The 21802-nt window shown below is 36.2% G+C and overlaps 1 protein-coding gene across 1 annotated transcript; it reads left to right on the forward strand.

Annotated features, from left to right (window-relative positions):
- The first annotated feature begins 383 nt into the window (after positions 1-383).
- On the forward strand, positions 384-21526 carry VPS4B (vacuolar protein sorting 4 homolog B). The gene is made up of 11 exons (XM_069467916.1): positions 384-602; positions 5125-5236; positions 6702-6858; positions 9643-9710; positions 13038-13157; positions 14073-14229; positions 14572-14720; positions 16435-16516; positions 17913-18132; positions 19288-19428; positions 21066-21526. The coding sequence occupies exons 1-11, from the start codon at positions 576-578 to the stop codon at positions 21165-21167; spliced, it is 1335 nt and encodes a 444-aa protein (XP_069324017.1). The 5' UTR covers positions 384-575; the 3' UTR covers positions 21168-21526.
- The last annotated feature ends 276 nt before the right edge of the window (positions 21527-21802 follow it).

Raw genomic sequence — 21802 nt, forward strand, 5'->3', positions numbered from 1 at the left:
AGATGGGATGACGTTTTCACTCAAACGCCACGGAGGGACAATTCACGCAGACAAAGAGGAAAACGACCCAGGGCCAATAACCCATCTCCAAGTAAAAGACTTCCGGAAAAACAAAGGAAACTGCCCTTCCGCGCTTGCGCTCCTCTTGGCCCTCCAGGCCGCCTCCCGACCCCTAGTCCAGAGTCGCAGTGCGCCTGCGCTAAGCCTGACTTCCGCCAGGGCTCGTCGGGTTCAAGGTTGCTTCTCCCAGCCTCTGGATGGCACGGGCTGTGGCCCCATGCGGGGAATACCGGTGACTGGGTAGCGCGCGTGCTGATGACGAAAGCGGAAGTGCCCAGCCGGAGGCGGGATCAGAACCCAGAGGGGCTCGGGATTGCGGAAGTTTTGTGAGGAGGGTTGGGCGTAGAGCGGTGTTGTTTTAGGATAAGTTCCGGAAAAGAGGCCTCGTGTCGGGGTCTGAGAGCCACTTAGCCTCCCCAGTTTAGGGACTGTTATACTCGGCGCGATTCGACGTTGGTGCTGTTGGCTGTCCTCGGCCCTCGTTCCCCGCTAGGGAACCGCCTCGGATCTCCGCCATGGCATCCACTTCGACCAACCTCCAGGTATCACTACTCATCTCCCGTCCCTCTGGAGGGCTGGGGCTGGGGAAGGCGCGAGAAGTGAGGTGCGGGGCGGGAAGGACGGAGGAAGCGGCTGCGCCTCTGGTAGGGGCGGAGGAGGGCGGGTCCGAGGCGAAGCCGCAGGTGGGAGAGTGGGCGCTCTCCAGCGGAAATGTTGTTTCCGGCTCTCCCTGGAGGTCTCCCGAGCCACTGGCTTTGTGAGACTCTTGACTTGTTGGGGCTTTTTTTTTCTTTTCCCCCAAACCAGCCAATTTTGAGCCAAACTGGGCAGATCTCTCCACTTAGTGTAAGAGAGAAAGGAAAGAATGTAAGTTTTGCAAAGCACTGCTCTGGACCAGTTGAAAATAGGGTGGTCATAGTTTGTCTTAGTTTCTAAAGCTGTTATAGCAAAGCCCTCCTACCGAGCTGTCAGGTAAGTAGAAATAAGGAAACAGCCCTGCAATCTGAGATTAGAACCAGCCTACATAAAGTCACCGTGAATTAATTGAACGTATGTGTTTATGTGGACTCTCCTGTGTCTCCCAAATTGTAGTATATAAGATCATGGAGTATTCTTAAACTATTTTGTGACTCCACTTCCCCACCCCCACCGTAGTGAGCACAATGTTTTGTACATAAGTCATGGAGGCCTAAGATATTAGACTTAATCGTTAGCTTTCTGCTGAATGGAATTCATTGAGAGAAGAAATTTATGTGACAGTGTCTCCTGTCCCCAGAATGGATCTAGGGCATTGGTGGAGTTTAGAATTTAGTGAGACTTACTCCCAAACAGCCTATTTGATACAAAAGAATACCATGACATACCTGTATTGAATCCTTGTCTTGGACTTATGGTATTTTGTTGGACAGGTGTTTATTTAGGGGGTACAGGCACTGAAGATAACGGAAGAACTCCTTAACGCAAGATAATTGATCCCGAAGAAAGACCACTGAAAGTAGACCCATTTAAACAGACATCAAAAATTCACAAAAAGAGTGGGAGGAGAGGCTTACTTGGGACTTTTATATTGAAAAATGACCCAAAAGATTATGAAGATAATTGTTTTATATCTTTCACAAAATATTATAATTACAACAGTGATAACATTCTGCTTCCTTGAGCAAGAAAGTTGATTGCTTTTCAGGCAGAGAAAACCATCTTGTGCCTCAGTCTAGAATTGTAATAAAACTTGTAGAGAGAGGATTGGGGGAAACTACAAGTAATACAATGTGAAATAGAACTCAGAGTTTACTCAGTCTTAAATATTTTTTGAGTGTCTACTATGCCATGCATTTTGCTAAGTCCCAGGGAATCAAAAATAATTTATCATCCATGAATTCACATGGCTTTTGTTCTGATGTGAAAACAGATGTATAAAGACATAGGATAGATACACCACAGTGTGATCAGTGGGAGTATGTACAGGAGGCTGGGGGAAGCTAGAGGAAGTTCAGGGTAGGCTGCCCAGGGATGTTGGGGAGGGCTTTGCAGCAGGAGGACCAGCACTGCACTGAGTCCTGGAGAAGCTGGAGTTTGATGGGGAGACAGTGGAACAGGGTATTCCACACAGAGAGTATGCTATATACAAAGGCATGCAGTCCAAGTTGGTCCAGGTTGTGCCAGTAGCTTGGTATGACTAGAACTTAATGTACGAGATGGAAACTCAAGCCTAAAGAGTTAGGCCATGCATGCCACACATAAATGATGGATCCTCATCCTTTATTTTGTTGTAGATGGGGAGTCACAGAAGGGTTTTAAACAGCGGAGTGATATGCTCAGGCTTTTGTTTTAGAATGAAGCTATCTTGTGTACAGGAAAAAACTTGACTGGTAGGAAACCTGGAAGCAGGGGGACCAGTTAGGAAGCAGGGGTCTGTGTGACAGGAGACGATGAGGGGGCAAATTAGTGGAGTGCCTATTCAAATAAAGAAGAGGATTGGCCAGAGGAAAGTTGGAGAAAAATAGTCAGGCTTGTTACCTGCATCTAAAAATGGAGGGAGGAGAAAGAGTCTGCGTTTTTCTCAGAGATTTCTGGATTGGATATCTGAGTGGGTAGGAATTGGTTCTAGGAATATAAAAGAAGGGGTATATTTGGGGTCAGGGTTGGGGAGCAAAATAAGTTCTGAATTTGTTGAGTTTACAGTGCTTGTGGAGACAATCAAATTGAAATGTCCAGTGAGCATTTGGATACATACGAGGGCTGTCCAGAAAGTATCCAGCCATTGTTAATATAATAACTCTCTATTTGGCTGGATACTTTCCGGACAGCCCTCGTATGTATAAAATTAGGGAGAGAGGGTTGGTTGGAGTTAGGATGTGGGAATTACTAGCATACAGATGGTAGCAGAAGTTGTGGACATAGAGAGTCACATCTTGGAGAGTTTACAGAATGAGGAAAAACAAGGACCAAGATAGAAATCCTACAGAATACTGACATTTAAGAAGAGAGAAAATGGAGCCTGAGAAAGAATCATTAAATAGTCAAGAAGAGAATGATTTTGTGAAGGCCAAGAAAAGAGACACTATCAAGGTATTTGTTATTAGTGTTAAGTGCAGCAGAGATGGAGTTAGATAAACTCCCTCTCTGTGAGATTTGGCAATCAGGAGGCAGAAAGCATTGCTGTGGAAGGACTCGGAGCTCAAGAAACCAAGATGGGCCAGGCCTGGTGGCTCACACCTGTAATCCCTCCCAGCACTTTGGAAGGCTGAGGCTGGAAGATTGCTTGAGGACAGAAGTTCAAGACAAGCCTGGGCAACATAGTGAGACCCCACCTCTACAAAAAATAAGAAAAATTATCGGGGCATGGTGGTGTGTATATGTAGTCCTTGCTATTTGAGAAGCTGAGGTGGAAGGAATAGCTTGAGCCCAGGAGTTTCAGCTTGGGCGACAGAGCAAGACTATGTCACTAAAAAAAAAAGAAAGAAACCAAGATGAAGTTGGGATGTTCTTTGGGATTTTGCTGTGAAGGCAAAGAGATAAGTAGATGATAGAGAGGAACCTAGGAACTGGGGAGAGTTGGTGTATTTTATATGAATAGGAGATGGGACTTAAACACATTTTCCTGCTGTAGAGTCCCCTAATTGGCCTATCACTGATGGAGGGAATCAGAGTAGGAAGGTGGGGATGGGCTCCAGAGGATAGGAGAAAGAATTCATCTTGACAGACAGGGGCTGAGATGTCTTTTCTCTTGAGGTAGATGATTGTAGGATTTACCTCATTTCCCAGGGTTTTCTAAGGTGGACATGTCAGGATCTCCTAATCTGAAAAAACAGTCCCATGTGTTCCCAACCTTTATATCCTTATTCATGACCAGATCCTGACTCACGGGGGTAATAAAGTCATTCAGTCTTGTGCCAGCCACTATGCTAGTCTCTGGGAATATGAAAAAGTGAAGACAGCAGACATAACCCTGGTCTTCGTGGCACTCACATTCTAGTGGAAGAGGGAGACAAACCAAAACACAAATAAAACAAAACCCACGTGTGCATGTGTGCATTCCAGTGGGGAGAGAGTCAAAAGACAAACCCCACTTACACACATGTGCACACACACAGAAGAAGGATTTTAAACACAGAAGTGATGTAGACAGCTGTGTTTTAAATTGAATTTGGGGCTGGGTGCGGTGGCTCACGCCTTTAATCCTAGTATTCTGGGAGGCATCGGCAGAATGATTCCTTGAGGTCAGGAGTTCAAGACTAGCTTAAGCAAGAGTGAGACCCCGTCTCTACTAAAAATAGAAGTAATTAGCCAGGAACTACAAAAATAGAAAAAATTAGCTGGGCATGGTGGTACTTGCCTGTAGTGCCAGCTACTTGGGAGGCTGAGGCAAGAGTTTGAGGTTGAGTTTGCGTTTGAGGTTGCTGTGAGCTATGCTGATGCTATAGCACTCTAGCCTGGGCAACAGTGAGACTGTGTCTCAAAAAATATATATATATATTAATACTATTATAGTGATCCTTTAATACTCCATTGTGTGGCATCCTTTTGCTCTTTACAATTTAAGTTTCCAGATTTTGTTTTTGTTAAAAGATCTTTCTGCTTAAAGTCAATAAACCTTTTAAAAATTATTACTGGGTTAAAAGATTCAGGTGTTTTTTAGGTTCTTGATATTTCATTGTCACATCGCTTTTGACATTTCCATTTTCATTATTGTTATATGCTTTAAATATAGCAGCATTTAATTTTTGAGAATTTCCCTAAATGCTTGTTTAATTTGAATTTTCAATTATTTGATTATTCCTTAGTAGCCCTAAGTTTTACCTTAACTGAATGAAAATTGTGTGTGAATCTTAGTGATTAGTACTAGGGAAAGTAGTATTCAGATAGCATTTATTCACATAACAAGTGTAATTTGCATTTTATAAATTTGTAATTTATAATAAAATACAGTTGTCATTTAGAAAAAAAGATGGATTGGTTTTTAGGTTGCTTTTGTATTTTAAGAAAACCTTCAGTTTGATTATTTACTTCACACTTAGGTTTATGCTTTGATTTTAATATTATTGTTTTGCCTCCCTCAAACAGAAAGCAATAGATCTTGCTAGCAAAGCAGCCCAAGAAGACAAAGCTGGAAACTATGAAGAAGCCCTTCTACTCTATCAAAATGCTGTGCAGTATTTTCTCCATGTAGTTAAATGTAAGGTCATGGGTTATTTATTTTAAACACTATAAGAAGAAATTACTCTATTTCATTTATAAAAATTGAAATAAAATGCCAGAAAATGCTAAACTTTCCATTTGCAAAAAAATTTCTACTTTTTTCTTAGTAGCTTTTAATTTTAAGTACTCAGACTTAGGTCCCAACTGTGAGAGCTGTCATAGTTACTGCTTTGTATACCTAAACATCTCAATGGAAATAATTTTTTTATTTTACTGATAATGTACCCAAATTATATAATCTAGATTTGCTCATTTTGTCTAAGCCTATGTTTGAAAATATTCTGTTTAAAAAACAGGTTGGGGCCGGGCGCGGTGGCTCACGCCTGTAATCCTAGCACTGTGGGAGGCCGAGGCGGGTGGATCGCTCAAGGTCAGGAGTTCGAGACCAGCCTGAGCAAGAGCGAGACCCCGTCTCTACTAAAAATAGAAAGAAATTATATGGACAACTAAAATATATATATATAGAAAAAATTAGCCGGGCATGGTGGCACGTGCCTGTAGTCCCAGCTACTTGGGAGGCTGAAGCAGTAGGATCGCTTGAGCCCAGGAGTTTGAGGTTGCTGTGAGCTAGGCTGACGCCACGGCACTCACTCTAGCCCAGGCAACAAAGTGAGACTCTGTCTCAAAAAAAAAAAAAAAAAAAAAAAAACAGGTTGGGAAACATTTTACTCACGTATTTTACAAGTATGTGTTGCATGTTTACCATGTGCCAGGCACTGTTCCAAGCATGAAAGATGTAACAGTGAGCAAAAATAGAGACCCCTGCCCTCATGGATCTTAAACCTAATGCAGTTGGATAATTCAAGATTTTCTTTAGAGCTTCCTCATTTAATTTGAGATTTTATGTCAAATTAAAGTGAAACTAGGAATGAATCATAACGTGTAAGATACAGGGGGCTGATCCCATGCATTGCATATTTTGCCAAAGTTGACTTTTGAAAATAGCCCTGACAGAGGCCTTGATGTAGTAAAACTACTATGTTGGTGTTACGCGTAATATATGGGATTTCCATCACTCTTCATACTCTTTGAAATAAACTTTACATAGAGACATTAATGGAAATGGTTATTATTGCCTCTATTTTTCTTTCTTATAATTGAGTTTGTGTAAGACAAACAGCCTTCCACTATCTGCACAACGTAGGGGAAGAATATGAAACCTACAGAGTATTAAATAATTTCTTATTCTTTAACATTACCTTAAAATAACCTACTCTCTTGCTTAGATTTTTTTCTGACTCAGGCTCACTATTGGTCTCCAACCCAGCTTGGGGAAAACGTAGGAAAGACTTGGTAATCATTGGTTATCAATGATGAGTCAGAGATGATCTTCCCTCTCTCTCCCAACATAGAATTTCCTTGTTTAAAAAAATATATTTAAGCGTCTAAACCTTTTTATGTAGAATTCTCATGGAAAAATCTTTCTCATTTTCCTTCAATAGATGAAACACAGGGTGATAAAGCCAAGCAAAGTATCAGGGCAAAGTGTACAGAATATCTTGACAGAGCAGAAAAACTAAAGGAGTACCTGAAAAAGAAAGAGAAAAAACCACAGAAGCCGGTGAAGGAGGGACAGCCGAGTCCAGCAGATGAGAAAGGGTATGTGTTTAAAAGCGTTAGCTTTTATTGTACCTTTTAACTTATAATTTGTGAAATAAATTTCTTTTGATTAAACCAGGTGTTGGCAAACCATGGCTCATGGGCTGAACCTGACCTGCTGCCTGTTTTTACAAATAAGTTTTATCAGAACACAGCCTTACCTATTCATTTTCCTATTGTCTGTGGCTGCTTTCATGCAATAACAACAAAGTTAAGTGGTTGCAGTAGAGACTGCATGGCCCACAAAACCTAAAATATTTGCTTTTCTTCTGGTCCTTTATGGAAAAAAGTTTGCCAGCACCTAGTTTACTAAGCTTAGGACATGATATACCTTAAATAACCCTCCGTGACTGCTTGCTAATAGTAGGGGAAAACATTTGAAGGAATGGCATTCAGTTACCTTCTGGCCATTGGGTAATGTTGAAGTTTAAAATTGTTATAGGAGTAATCTGTGAATTAAATCTTTGCCCATGTGGACAAAAAGAAAATTCCAACAATATAAATAATTTTTTTGATATACAAAGTTTTTAGATGTGGGTTTGCTTTAGATTTGCTTTCTGTTATTGTAAAGAAAAACACAGCATAATTTGTAAACATTGAAACCCTTTTTAGGAATGTCTTCTGGAGATATATCACTTCTAGATGCAGAATTTATTTATTCAACATGTAATATATGCATGTCAAGTTCTGTCATAAGCAACGGGAACATATTCTAAGCAGATCCTCTCTGACTATTCTATTAATTAGTTCCAGAGGTAGTTCCAAGTGACACATTCTTAAGAAAATGAGAGTCTGGAATGGAATTCCTGGCCTGGTTGGGCTTAAAAGCACTGAGGTTCTGCTTCAGAGGATGTGATACTCACAGTTGATGGCACACAGTGGCACACATTACTTAAATGATCCCCAGTGGTCACAAGGAAGGAAGTGCCTTTCAGGCAGTGCTTTGGGGCTTTATGGCTGCTACCGTAGACCATTGAGAGGAATACAAAGACTTTAAGAATAGAATTGACATATTGCTTCACACTGTGCGGCAGAGTTTGTAGAAAATGATAAGCTCACAGTTTTATATTTTCTGTTCAAGATGTGATCAGGGAACCAGGGAGTTTCTGTGGCACCTTAAGAATAGTTTATCTTTTACACCTGTAGCATTGACATAACAAAAATCAGATGACGTCTGATCTTATGGATTATTGAATTTCAACCTATATGCAGATAAAGACATTTAGTGTAAGATAGGGGCTCCAAACATACAATGAAAATATTGGGAAAAATTCGGTTAACTTTGGGTGCCTGGAATGTCCAACTGTCGCTCAGACTCCCTTGCCAGCAGAAGGTTCTCTCTTCCCCGATCTGTTGAAGCTCTTCTCGTCTTGCTTGAAGACCCTGTAATGATCTCTCCTGAGGTGGTTACCTGACTAGAGGATGCCAATTCTTTTCCTGTACTAAAGAGCAGTCTTAGTTACAAACAGTAGGACCTGCTTTGGCTTATTTAAGCAAAAAGGGATTTATTATGCAGGATTACCTTACAGAATTTTGGGGCAAGAGAGTCAAGCTTGGATTCCATATCACTAGGAGAAGTGCTCAGCCATGTCCGGGTTGTTCAAGGAGGGTTGCCCCTGTTGCCACCCGCCCTGCTCAGCATCACAGTGCTTGGGAGGAGACAGTAGAACCTCTGCGCAGTTCCCTTGGCAAAACTGGTGCTTTCGCATGAAGATTTGGTCTCCTTGCAAGCAGCCCCCACCTTCTTGAAGGAACTTAGATCTCATGTGGAACCCTAACTGCAAGGGAGCCGAAAAAGGGCAGTTTATTAATAAGTACAGCCTTTACAGTACAGGACAGCGTGATACAAGAGGTTGGAATGAGTGTCCAGTGAATCAGTTTCTTGATGTCTACCTCACCCATAACCCCACCATCCTATAAGGTGGTCCCATTTTGGTATAAAACCTGTTAAGGTTTTAATCCCCCGTTATATCTTACAGTTTTAAAAATTATTTTATGCCATATTTTTTGCTTTATCACTTTTTCACTCAACATTGTATCAGGAACACCTTTCCAATAAATTATTGCTACAACATCATTTTTAAAGGTTGCAATGTTTTTTATCATATGCTAACCCTTATAACTGAACATAAATTATTTCTATTTTTTCTCTGTTGGCAAACATTTTGGGTGTGATCATCCTTATAGTTAAATCCTTGAACTCATTTTAAATTATTTCCTCAGGATAAATTCCTAGATGTGAAATGCCTAGGTTGACTTGCTTGTTCTTTGGGTTCAGTTCATTGTCATCAGGAAGCTTCATCAATCCTTTGGAATCCCAGACTAAGAGTTATAGATCCTTGTACTTTAGATAATTTAGTATTCTGGATTTTTTCCTACTGGTGTGATTTCTCATTCTAATTTATATTTTGTCCAGTCTTGGTGTTTGTATTGTTGTTTGCAACTCCTGTAATTCATCTTAAATCCTTCATGGAATGATATGTGGGACATGCATTTATGAGTTAATACATACGTAGGTATGTCATGGGAATTTGGAGCTAGTTCCTGACTTTATTTTGGTCTTTTTGTCCTTCTCTTATTCATGATTCTCTATTAATTGGTAATGTGTCTGTTTCCTATTTTATTTAATATATACTTAAAAATAATAACATAAGCATAACTTATAATGGGAATGTCTTCTTTTGCCACTTACATTACAAATATTTCAGGTTAATTTTTCCTTTATTTTTGCCTTATTTGATAGTAATGAGTGATCATTTGAATATATTAAATTCTTTTTATTAGGAATGACAGTGATGGGGAAGGAGAATCTGATGATCCTGAAAAAAAGAAACTACAGAATCAACTTCAAGGTTGCTTTAGATTTCATTTTTTTAAACTTACTATCTTATTTAAAAGACTCATAGTTAATTGCCTATTTGAATTGTTTTATCTCCACTCCACCCCCCTTTTATTTCAGTGAGGTTCAAGAACTGGCTTTGGTTCCCAGTGGTTATGTGCTGGATTTCTTTATAGCATTTCATAGGGTAGCCCTCTACGGCCTCATGGCTTGGTTTTTTCATGTAATAAAAATATTGTTTGGTTTTATATCTACCTTTAAAAGGCTGTAAGTCAACTTATTCTCTTTCATTTTATTTATTTGCCCTCTTTTAGAGAAGGTAGCATTTATACTGTTAGCACACTACAAAATCTGATGGTATTAAAATTCACTACTGTCAGAGGAGCAGAACTAATTGGGAATTACACTTGGCTTTTGTGGCCATCGCTGTAGCTCATTCACTGATGTTTTATTTCATGTTTCCTACCTACTGTTCTTCATTTGCTTCTTAGTGTTTCTATTTACATTTATCTCTTTAAACTTTCTGTTTTTACATTCCATACCTGCAAGCACCCTTTCATTCTGCTGTGTTACAGTGTAGTGGTGTAATGGGGAGGGTAGAGATTTTGGCTCAATTCAGATCTCTGTTCCACTCTAGGGTCTGCCACTTAGAAGCCTTCTAATCGTGAACAAGTTACTGAACTTTTTGGAGTCTGAGTCCCCATCTGTAAAATGGAAATTAGTAATACCTCTCTTTCAGGGCCAAAAGATTAATGACAATGTAAAAACTGCCTAATATTATCTGACAAATTTTAGGTACTCAATAAATGATAGCTCTGTGCATCTAAAAAGGCATCTATTTAATTGCTGATTTCTTTAATTGCTGAGATTTAATTGTTCTTAGATACAACTATTAAATGATTTTTCAGATTGAATTTACTTTCACCCATTAGTATGCTTTTTGTTCATTTGAATTATACCAAACAGAGTGCATAACTTGGAAAGGATTTCCATTAGACAGGTTCAGCCTTTGTTACTGAACAGTGAATATACCTAGCTTAGCCAGACCTCTTTAACTTTACTATACTAGTCTTTTCATTTTGGTAATATTTCTATCTTCCCTACCCCACTAGGATTTATAGGAGAACACTATAAGGATAGTGTGTTGATAATAGTACAGTTAATGAGGATAGAGAGTATTTTTATATGCCGAGAATTTCAGTGGTGGATGCAGTTCAAGGGCAGAGACTCTCGGTTTCCACTGCTGCACCCCCACTACCTGCAGTGGTGCTGGCACACTGCACACTCAGTAAGTGCTGGTCACTCAGGAGTCCCCACCAAGTGCCTTATTCCACTTCTAAGGCAAGAAGCTTTTTTCTGTCTCCGCTATTGGTTTTGGTTTTGTTTGGCTCATCGCACCTGCCCACCCCCAAGTGAAAATTGGATTGTCTTTAATTTTGAAAAAGCTAACAATGTTTTTAATAGGGATTTCTCTAAATTACCTGTCGGTTATGATAAGGGCTTGAAATGTTAGGAAAAAAAAGCTTCAAATGTTTAAATGAGGAAGTTTATTTGGAATTTCAGGGTGAAATAGTGTATGAAAGGTGTCCTTGCCTTTCATATCTGAGAATCCTTTTTCTCCCATCTTTTAATTTAATAGTTTGCTGATGTATTTCATGGTATAATATCTTTTTTTGAATCTTTCCTCTTCTTTTTTTCTGAACCAGTATTTTAAATCTTTTACTTCTGTTTTAGATCATGATGTTAAGTATAATATTTGATAGTTAAAAATGGGTTTATGATTTGATTTTTCTGTTGGCTTTAATATTCAGTGATTTTTTTTGTGGTTAAATAACGTGTTAGTGTAATATCAAAAACTGGATAAACTTACATAATTAGAAGTACAATTGTTTTATTTATATCGTCTAATAATCCCACTTCCCATTTTTAATTTTACAAACAAGTAATGTCTAGCATTTAATTGTTTATCAGCAAACATTCCAAAGTTACCTTTAAACTTCAAGGAGAAAAGTGTTAATTAAATGTGAAAATAAATTACAGCATATTTTTAAAATTCATAGCAAAAATCTTGAGTTAGCCAGATGATGCACACTTATAAAGTAAATTTACTTTCATTTAACTGACTAAAAATCCTGTCATCATGTAGATATTTTCTCATGTAGGATTACTAATCTTCATGGAACATAAGAAAGAAAAAGTGAATTGACTTTTTTCTTGCTTTATAGTAGTCTGAACTTAACAGAATGCAAAAGTATATATGGTTTCATTTCATTTTAATCTGGAAACTAAAGATTTGCATAGTTTAAGGAAGTTGCTAAGGTAGAACTAGTCTTAGAATAGTAAATAGATGATCTTTACTAACCAGAAGAAATGATAAAACTAATTTCATGAAGTAATAATTAGATTATATAAGTGGAGGTGTTTTGTTGTACTTACTGCAACCACATGTCATCTTAGAACAGGCTGCTTAATAATTTATAGTTGAACAACTTCTGTATACTAGAAAGTTGGAAAAGCTTTTAATGAAAGATAACTAGAAAATTTTGCCAGTAAGCTATATTAAAATAAATTCTTCTTGGACTCTAACTGCAACAGTTGTCATAGCTTTTGAATATACTGTATTTAGAAACCAAATCATTGATTTTAAGTAACTTTGTTAATTTACAAAAATGGTAAATCTATTTAGAAGCCAAATAGAAATTTTGGCAAATCTCAGGAAAGTATTGCAAATCTACAGGCGTATACTCTCTCTTTTCCATCATCTGCTTCTGTTGTAGCCTTTCCTCTCTCCTTCTTTCCTATCTTCTCCTGTCTATCTGCCTGTCTTCAGTTAATGTTTTTCAGCATATTGTCTTTCTGTGGTTGAGAAGATTAGATCACCTTTTCTTTTGGTTAACAGAAGAAAAGGTAGATGAACTCCCATTGAACAAGTACTTCTGATACTCCAGAATCAGTATATTCAAATATCATAACCATTTTATGAAATGTTTGGTGCTTTTCCAAACACTCTAATATTCATTATGTCTTTTGGTTTTTACACTAACCTATCTAAATAGTTTGGGCAGATGGCATTATTTTCATTTCACAAATGAGGAAGTAGAAATGTAAAAGGTGAAAGTGACCTGCCCCAGGTAATTGAGGCACTCTCCCAGGCTCCTGACTCCTGCTGACTCCTCCCTAGCAACTACTTCCCCATCGCACTTTTTCAGAATGGGCTTTAACACATAAAACTTACCCAGACAATTTTATAGTGCATTTCTTTAATGTCATGATTCCATGTTGTCTTCTAACTTTGATGAAATAGTTTTCCTCAATTTAAAGGTGACAAAATTTTTTGTAGGTGCCATTGTTATGGAACGACCAAATGTGAAGTGGAGTGATGTTGCTGGTCTTGAAGGAGCCAAAGAAGCACTTAAAGAGGCTGTGATTCTGCCTATTAAATTTCCTCATCTTTTTACAGGTGAGATGACTTTTAAGTAATTTTATTTGATGATATTTTAAAAACACATTGATGACTGAGGTAAAGCACGGTGAATTCTTGTCACCATGTCATGAATTATCTTAAATAAATTGTGACTATTATACGGCAGTGATACATCTTTACACAAAGATGTTTTATTTCTTATACATATTTGCAATAGATATATTTCAAGACAATCTAAATGTCAACCAGTAGGGTAATTCACCAACATGTAATAGAATGCTATGCACTTAATAAAATGTAGTATACATCTATATTAATAAATTTAAATCTGCATCATAATTCATTGAAAAATGTCCACATTTATTATAAAGATCAAAAAGCAAGTTATAAAATATGTATAGTACGATTCCACATTTGTTAGTGTGTGTGCCGAGAAGTAAGTATAGATGGATCGACTTAAAAACATTAATGTGTGCCTAGGAGATAAAGTTATAGGTAATTTTTACTTTTTCTTTTGACTTTCATTTGAATTTTTTGCAATGGGCATGTATTAATTTTTAAAAAGTATTTCTGTTTCTTAAAAAGAGTGAGATTTAATAGCTTCGGATAAAGTGCATATCAAAGGAACTTTCTGCTCATGAAGGGCAGAAATCCTTTTGTCTGTGTCCACACATTGTGCTTTTACTACATGTTGGTTGAATGAATGAATGAGCAAGCAAATGAACTTCCTGTTAGAAGGCTTATATTTATATGTACTCACTTTTAACAAAATGGGCTCTAGAGAAAGCAAATAAAATAAATTCAAGACATACCTTAGATTGATATGTTTTAAAAATATTGATTGCTTTAGAGTTAAAATCTTTTCACAGTATTCTTCGCTATGGATGGTGTCTATAGTAACTGAAATTAAGTTTTGAAATTCTCTTGTTATTTTTCTAATGCAAATTTTAGGCAAGAGAACACCTTGGAGGGGAATCCTATTATTTGGGCCTCCTGGAACAGGAAAGTCCTATTTAGCCAAAGCTGTAGCAACAGAAGCAAACAACTCAACATTTTTTTCAATATCTTCCTCTGATCTTGTTTCAAAGTGGCTAGGTGAAAGTGAAAAGTAAGTGGCAAATCAATTTTAAATATTTTTGTCTTTGCCTGGTAGTCTGTAAAGTAATAGGTTTCTCACATCATTAATAGATATTCGGAGATTTGACATAATGTAAATACTCATTTATCTGTCATATCAGACCCTAATTTGGAATTTGTTTTGTAGAAAAAAGATAGTACACCTGTGTAACTTAGTAAATTGTAAAGTGAATTATCCAGTTGTAGCATTCTTATTTTCTGTACCTGAAACATGAGTAGGCTTTTTAATCTATAGTTCCTGTAATATTGGTATATTGTCTTGTCTTAGTTTGTTAATATTTTTTAGAGACTGAAAGTTTTTCTTTATTTTTAGATTAGTTAAGAATTTATTCCAAATTGCCAGAGAGAACAAGCCCTCTATTATCTTCATTGATGAAATTGATTCTTTGTGTGGTTCAAGAAGTGAAAATGAAAGTGAAGCTGCACGTAGGATTAAGACAGAGTTCCTAGTTCAAATGCAAGGTAATATTACTGATTTTTAAAATAGTTTCTGTTTATTGTATACGCATTATTTTACAACAATAATGGAAAAAATTCAAGCAGAATTTCTCCACACTAATAAACTAACAGTTTCATTATGCCATGTTTCATTCTGATAGTTTCCATGTGCATACATAATTTTTCCCCAGTTGTAATCATCTTGTTGGACTCACTTATACAAATAGTAAAGAGATTAATATTTCTCCATAACATGCCAGGAATAATATCAGTAAAAGTAATATGTAGACTTCAAATGAAATCTTTCAAGAAATATTTTGAAAAGAATATTAGGTAATTAAGTATGAAATGTCTAATTTCTTGAATTACTAAGTTTGACAGTTGATATCTCTCAACATTTCACCTTGACACTTGTTTTATGTTTATTGTGAAGGTACATCCTCAGTCTTTCAAATGCACATTTTGGCTTGTGATTATCTTTCAATTTTTTTTTTAGAGCTATTTTTGTGAAGCCATGGATAAGTCAAAAATTCATGTTATTTTCGAATGAGTTCTGTTGTGGAACCAATACAGCGCAGGTAGCTCAAAATATCAACGAAGTGTTTGGGAAGGATGTGGCTAATGGGTGCATAGTATGTTGATGGTTTGAGAAGTTCCATTCTGGTGATATTAATCTTGAAAATGAACCATGTGGGTGACCTGAGACCAAGGGTGGATAATGATGAGCTGAAAGCTGTCGTGGAAACAAATCCATCTAACCTACATGTGAATTAGCAGCAAAGTTTGATGTTACTATTCCAACAATATTGGACTATTGGAAACAAATCGGCAAGGTAAAGAAGCTGGATAGATGGGTATTGCATGAATTAAACAAGCGTCAGAAGCGAAACCGTCTGGAAGCTTGCCTTTCTTTGCTGTCATGACATAAAGACGAATGAACCATTTCTACACTGTATTGTTATATGTGATGAAAAATGGATTCTTTTTGACAGTCACAAGCGTTCAGCACAATGGTTGGATAAAGAAGTGCCAAAACACCGAATATTCATCAAAAAAGCTAATGGTGTCTGTTTGGTGGGGTGCAGCGGTGTTTTTATCCATTACAGCTTCATGAAACCTGATCAGTCGATTACAGTGGATGTCTACTGCAACCAAGTGGATGAAATGATGAAGAATCTTGTGATCAAGCAGCAGAGATTGGTCAATAGAGATGGGCCAATCCTCTTGCCAGACAACACTCAACCACATGTTGCACAAACAACACTGCTCAAACTACAGAGGCTGGACTTAGAAACTCAGTTTCTCAATGAGCTGTGGAAAATGCCTTTTGCAATTTCATTGCCACTTGCCGTCTAGCCTTCTTCACTGCTGGCATAAACAAGCTACTGTTAAGATGGCAAAACTGTGTCAATAGTTTAGGTACATACTTTGATAAATTATACTGCTGCTTGTTTGAGATATGATAAACTATACTTTGATTCGAAATCAGACATTTCATATTTAATGACCTAATAGTATTGTCCACAATCTAGAATATTTTATTCTTCGGAATATATTTGTATCATATTGCAATAATGTGATATTAATATTTGAGTAAAATACAATTTTTTTCAGAGAGATACTCTCAAGATGAGGCACTTTAATGTTAAAGCACCACATTTCTTAACAGAACAATGGGGCGAGGTTTAAAGAGCACCAAAATGACAAATTATTTAAAATATTGCCTATTTTAATGCAGGGGTTGGTGTGGACAATGATGGAATTTTGGTTCTGGGAGCCACAAATATACCATGGGTTCTGGATTCTGCCATTAGGCGAAGGTATGATGATCCAGTAAATATCTTACTTCTAGCTGCAGATGTAACAAGGACATGATAATTCCCTTTTTGTGTAGCAAGGAGGCATTCTGATAACTTTTCACAGAAGTTTTAATGTGCCCTAACCTTGTTGCTTCCCTGCCTTGGGGGAAGAGAGCTGGTCATTTTCTTGTTTGCTTGCCTTCTATATTGAAGATAAAAGATTTCTACATACTGTAGTCTTTCACACTGAAAACTATATTAGCTAATGCTTACCTTAAGTTCAAATTAAGCTTAGTGGGCACTGATGCTTCAAAAATTTACAAATATAGTGTCATATTTCAGTAAAAACCCTTCATGTATAAAATTTTAGTAAAATGACCATTATATAAGTCCAAGTAAGATAACCAAGATACATTTTTAGTAAAAAAATTTATGTCTCTAATTTTTAAGTTGAATATGAAACCAGCTGTAGGAAAGGTGTACAGACACTTTACTTTCCACTGTTTCACAATTCCCTACTCCATTCATTTAATTTTACATGGTAAAAGTTAGCACTTCAGTTTTGCCACTTTTATCACATTCACTCGATGGTTTGTCAGTATGCTAGATTACCTCCCAGTACTAAGAAAGGAAATGTGCTGGGTATTTTTGAAAAATGGCCTAATTCCAAACCCATCTCTAGAGGTATTGGAAACTTTTTTTTTTTTTAGCCCCCTCCCTCTGGAAACTTTTTAAATTCTTCTCATTGCCACAGAGAGTTACCTGGAGGAGAAAAGTCTGCACAGGCCACTTAAATTGTCCCTCACTGCTTTCTCCCTATCTCCAAATACTGAAATTCTAAGGCGGCAAGCAAAATTATTATTGATAAAACAAAATGTTTATAATACAGGATTATTTGTTCTGAATATACTCACTATAATAGAATGGACATTTTGTGTAATATATATTTAATTATATAAGATTTTGAGTAATTTTACCATTTTGAATTTAGACAATGTGTCATTTCTATTCCTATTTTAAATTGTTAATCATTAACTCCTTGATCAAGAGTTCAGAGTACAATTTTTATGAGAAACTGTAATCCTGTAGGACATGTCTTTTTATGTAATGAATTCTAGACATATAAATAATATGGCCAAAATAACCCAAAAATCATGTGAGAAAGACTAAACCGTCCAAGCTGGTTCCCTGGCTATTTTTTATTTTATTTGTTTGTTTTTAATGTGTTCTGGGCATTCTCCCTTTGTCTAACCTAAATGTAATTGTTTAACCTTGGCCCACATGGGCACATTTAACTTATTCGACTCAACTTGTTATAATTGAGCATATCTAAATAGCTGTTTCTTCCTGAAAATAACCTAATTTTTAGTTAAAATTAAGTATAATACCTTTGATATAATGTATCTTTTATTTTAAGATTTGAGAAGCGAATTTATATTCCTTTGCCTGAAGCCCATGCCCGAGCAGCAATGTTTAAACTGCACTTGGGGACAACTCAGAACAGTCTAACAGAGACAGACTTCCGAGAACTTGGAAAGAAAACTGATGGTTATTCAGGGGCAGATATAAGTATCATTGTACGGGATGCACTTATGCAGCCTGTTAGAAAAGTACAGTCAGCTACTCATTTTAAAAAGGTAAGTCACTTTTATCTGTCCTTTTGTATGTTTTGTCTTCAAAGAATTTGGAAGAGTTTCAGTGTTGTATAATAGTTATGATAGGTAGGTTTACATAACAGACATATTTCTATTTCATTGAAATAAGTTCTCCAATCAAGTTTATTAGTAGCCATTATTAATAGTCCTAACATGTTTTAAATTTTTCAGTGGCTTTGGGTCACCAACTATAGTAGACCTCTCTATGGCTCCATCCTTTACTTTACTCTTTTTAAAGCTAATTGTTTCAAGTAGCAAGAACAGGTTGCCTGTTTATTTTTTTTATTTATCAAATGTCTAACGTATTAATCTGGGCCCAGGGGAAGATCAGAAAGTAGAGCAGTCAAAAAAGACAAAAATCTCTGACCTCGCGCAGCTGAAATTTTTATGAGGAAAGACAGACGATAAAATAGATACAATAAGTAAAGTGAGAATGTGTATTTCTCCATACCTACACCAATCTTGAGATAATATTTAAAGTTGATCATTCTAAAACAGATAGGAAATAGCCCCCAATATGATACAAATTTATTGCCATCTAAATACTTGTGTGTGACTTTATGTCACAAAAGTTCTTTTTCTGGATATTCTTAAAACTGTTAAATAAGTTATATATCATAAAATGACCCTGCAGTTATGTTTAACATTTAATTTTGTACCTACATTTGGAAGAATTTTTGTTGAAAAACAAAGATTCAGTAATTTCGGACTAAAGGTGCCAAATATTACAGAATTCTCTCAGCTCTGGATAATAAAGCAACTTACAAGAATTTTTTATTAGGTCTATTTTTGGTCTCTAAGATTACTACCACTTATTAAGCAGTAGAGCAAAAAAAGGGAAAGGTTAGCCACAAGTAACTTTTTTTTTTTTAACTCATTTTCCCCAGGTAAGTATTATAATTTATTGTAGGAAATTTCAAAATATAAAAAAGCATCAAGAAAGAAACTAAAACCAGCCAAAGTCTATTCCATTAGTCAGAGAAAACTACTCTTTGTTGTATATTCTTAAGTTTTTTTTCCAGAAGTAAACATTTAAACAAAACATAAAAATATTAATACACTTTCAGCTTTCCTGATGATGGCCTAATGTTTATTTAATTTGTTCAAATAAATATTTCAGATTGCTATTTATTCCAGGTTCGTGGACCTTCCCGAGCTGATCCTAACAACCTCGTAGATGATCTGCTAACACCCTGCTCTCCAGGTGACCCTGGTGCCATTGAAATGACATGGATGGATGTCCCTGGGGATAAACTTTTGGAGCCAGTTGTTTCCATGGTTTGAAATTTTGTTTGTTTTTAAGAAAAATTTTAAAACATTATACTTTGTAATTTGCCAGACAAAGATAAAATTTTCCATTTATATAAGACTTGCTGGGAAATGTTAGTATGAACAGGCATGTTTATTTAATACTATTGACTCATGTTAAAAATTGTGAAGATTGGCTGGACACAGTGGTTCACACCTGTAATCCTAGCATTTGGGGAGGCCAAGATGGAACAACACTTGAGCCCAGGAGTTTGAGTTTGTAGTGAGCTATGATGACACTACTATACTTTAGCCCAGGCAACAGAGTGAGACCTTGTCAATCAATCAATAAAATACAGACAGGGTCTCATTCTGTCACCCAGGCTGGAATATAGTGGCAGGATCATAGTTCACTGTAACCTCCAGCTCCTCCCACCTCAGCCTTCTGAGTAGCTGGGACTATAGGTACATGCCATCATACTTAGCTGATTTTTAAAAATTTTTTGTAGAGATGGGGTCTCAAACTCCTGGCCTCGAATGATCCTCCCATTCTGGTCTCCTAAAGTGCTGAGATTACAGGCATGAACCATCGTGCCCAGCCAAAAATTATTTTTAAAACATTTTCTTGGGCTTTGAAGAAACTTTAAGTGAAAAGGCTATTTTTTTAAAAACACAGGTTTCTGACTTTATAGGTCTTACAGCTAGAATATTATTTTCAAAATGCTCATATATATTACGTAAGTTATTGTTAAGTCTTAACTAAAAAATAGAATTGGTGAAAAATTTTTTCCCTAAATCTCAGACTTTTAAAAATAACCAGAAATGCTAATGCTTGTATCGCTGCATTCATAAATGGTGTTTTTCTGTTTTACTTTTCTAGGTTCCATAGAAAGTTTAAATAATGCAGTTCTTAAAAATTTTAACTGAGTTTAAACAACTTTTATTACAAAAAAGAATGTTTTTATGGTTTCTATTGGAGGAATTAAAATAATTTACAGGACTTCAGTTTGTAAGGTGTATTATTTTTAGGAAATTTAGGGTGATTGTAAAGTTACATTGATTATGTTTTTAAGTTTTTGTTCTCTGTCCAGCTCTGAAAAATTTACAATAACTTACGAGTAGTCCTTTTTATTATTTTCCTTACTATTTTATAAGAGACATAGCCTAGATGTTAGTTCTTTAAGGAACCTCTGATATTAGCATATTTTCTTACCATTTTGATCTTATATTTTTAAATTCTTGTTAGTTGATTTTGACAAAATGGTATTCTGCTTCACTTAAGTGTAAGTGAATGATCACATTCTTTTGAATTGTATTTACTTGGAAAACTGATCTCTTGTTTAAGAAAAACAGATGAGGCCAGAAATTAGATCATGAACATACTTTGGAGGGCCTTGGTCCTCAGGCTAAAAGGATTGTACTTCTGATAGGTAACGGGGAGCCACTGAAAGGTTTTGATCAGTTCAAGGGAAGATATTGGAATTTTCTATGCAAAGGAATAACAACATGTCAAAGATATCTTTTAGAAAGAATAAGGGAGTTTATTGTCAGTATCTTATGGCACACTGCAGATTCAGGTTAAAGTTAGTAAAAATGACAGGATGATGATTTTGTGTTTTCTGTAATCTGTTATTTATATACCCCTCCCCACTTCTTTTCTCTGACAGCCGGATATGTTGCGGTCACTCTCTAGTACAAAACCCACAGTCAATGAACACGACTTGTTGAAATTAAAGAAGTTTACAGAAGATTTTGGTCAAGAAGGTTAAACCAAAGAGGAGGAAGACATTTACCATATGTATTGTTTTTTTCATAGATATTTTTGCCTCTCTTGAATAGCATTCAGATTGTTTCCAGTAAAACTCTTTCACCATGGGGAAATACACATCTTACTTCAGAGTTCCTTTAAGTTTGATTTTGTACTTTTTCTCCATTACCTATCAATTGCTCCTATTAATGAAAAGTATAAGATAACGAGTTATAAAGAAATGAGCAATATATGAATGGCAAACAAAGAAATTACCCAGTAAGAAGAATATTAGAAATTGAATGACATATAAATGTTTAAAATTTTTATGAATGGTGGTCTTTGCAAAGAGCATTTATCATTTCTTTTGGACTAAAATGAAACAGGGCTTATTTTATATTTTGAAAAAAATTCTTAAACATTCTTATCAATGTAAAATTTATTTACTTTATTAAAAAATTAAAAATGATAGAATCTTTACTCTCAGGGATGGGCAATAAAAAGCAAAGGGCACTGTGATTGGATTTGAAAGATTTTGAATTGAGTGACAGCTGGTGCTCTTCTTGGTTTTTAATAGGTTGATTTTTTTCCTGTGTAGATTTAAATAATTTCTTTAAAAGCAGCAAGCTTTTATATTTAATTAAATACCTTTCACTG

The sequence above is a fragment of the Eulemur rufifrons genome, chromosome 5, assembly GCF_041146395.1.
Source record: "Eulemur rufifrons isolate Redbay chromosome 5, OSU_ERuf_1, whole genome shotgun sequence".
NCBI lineage: Eukaryota > Metazoa > Chordata > Mammalia > Primates > Lemuridae > Eulemur > Eulemur rufifrons.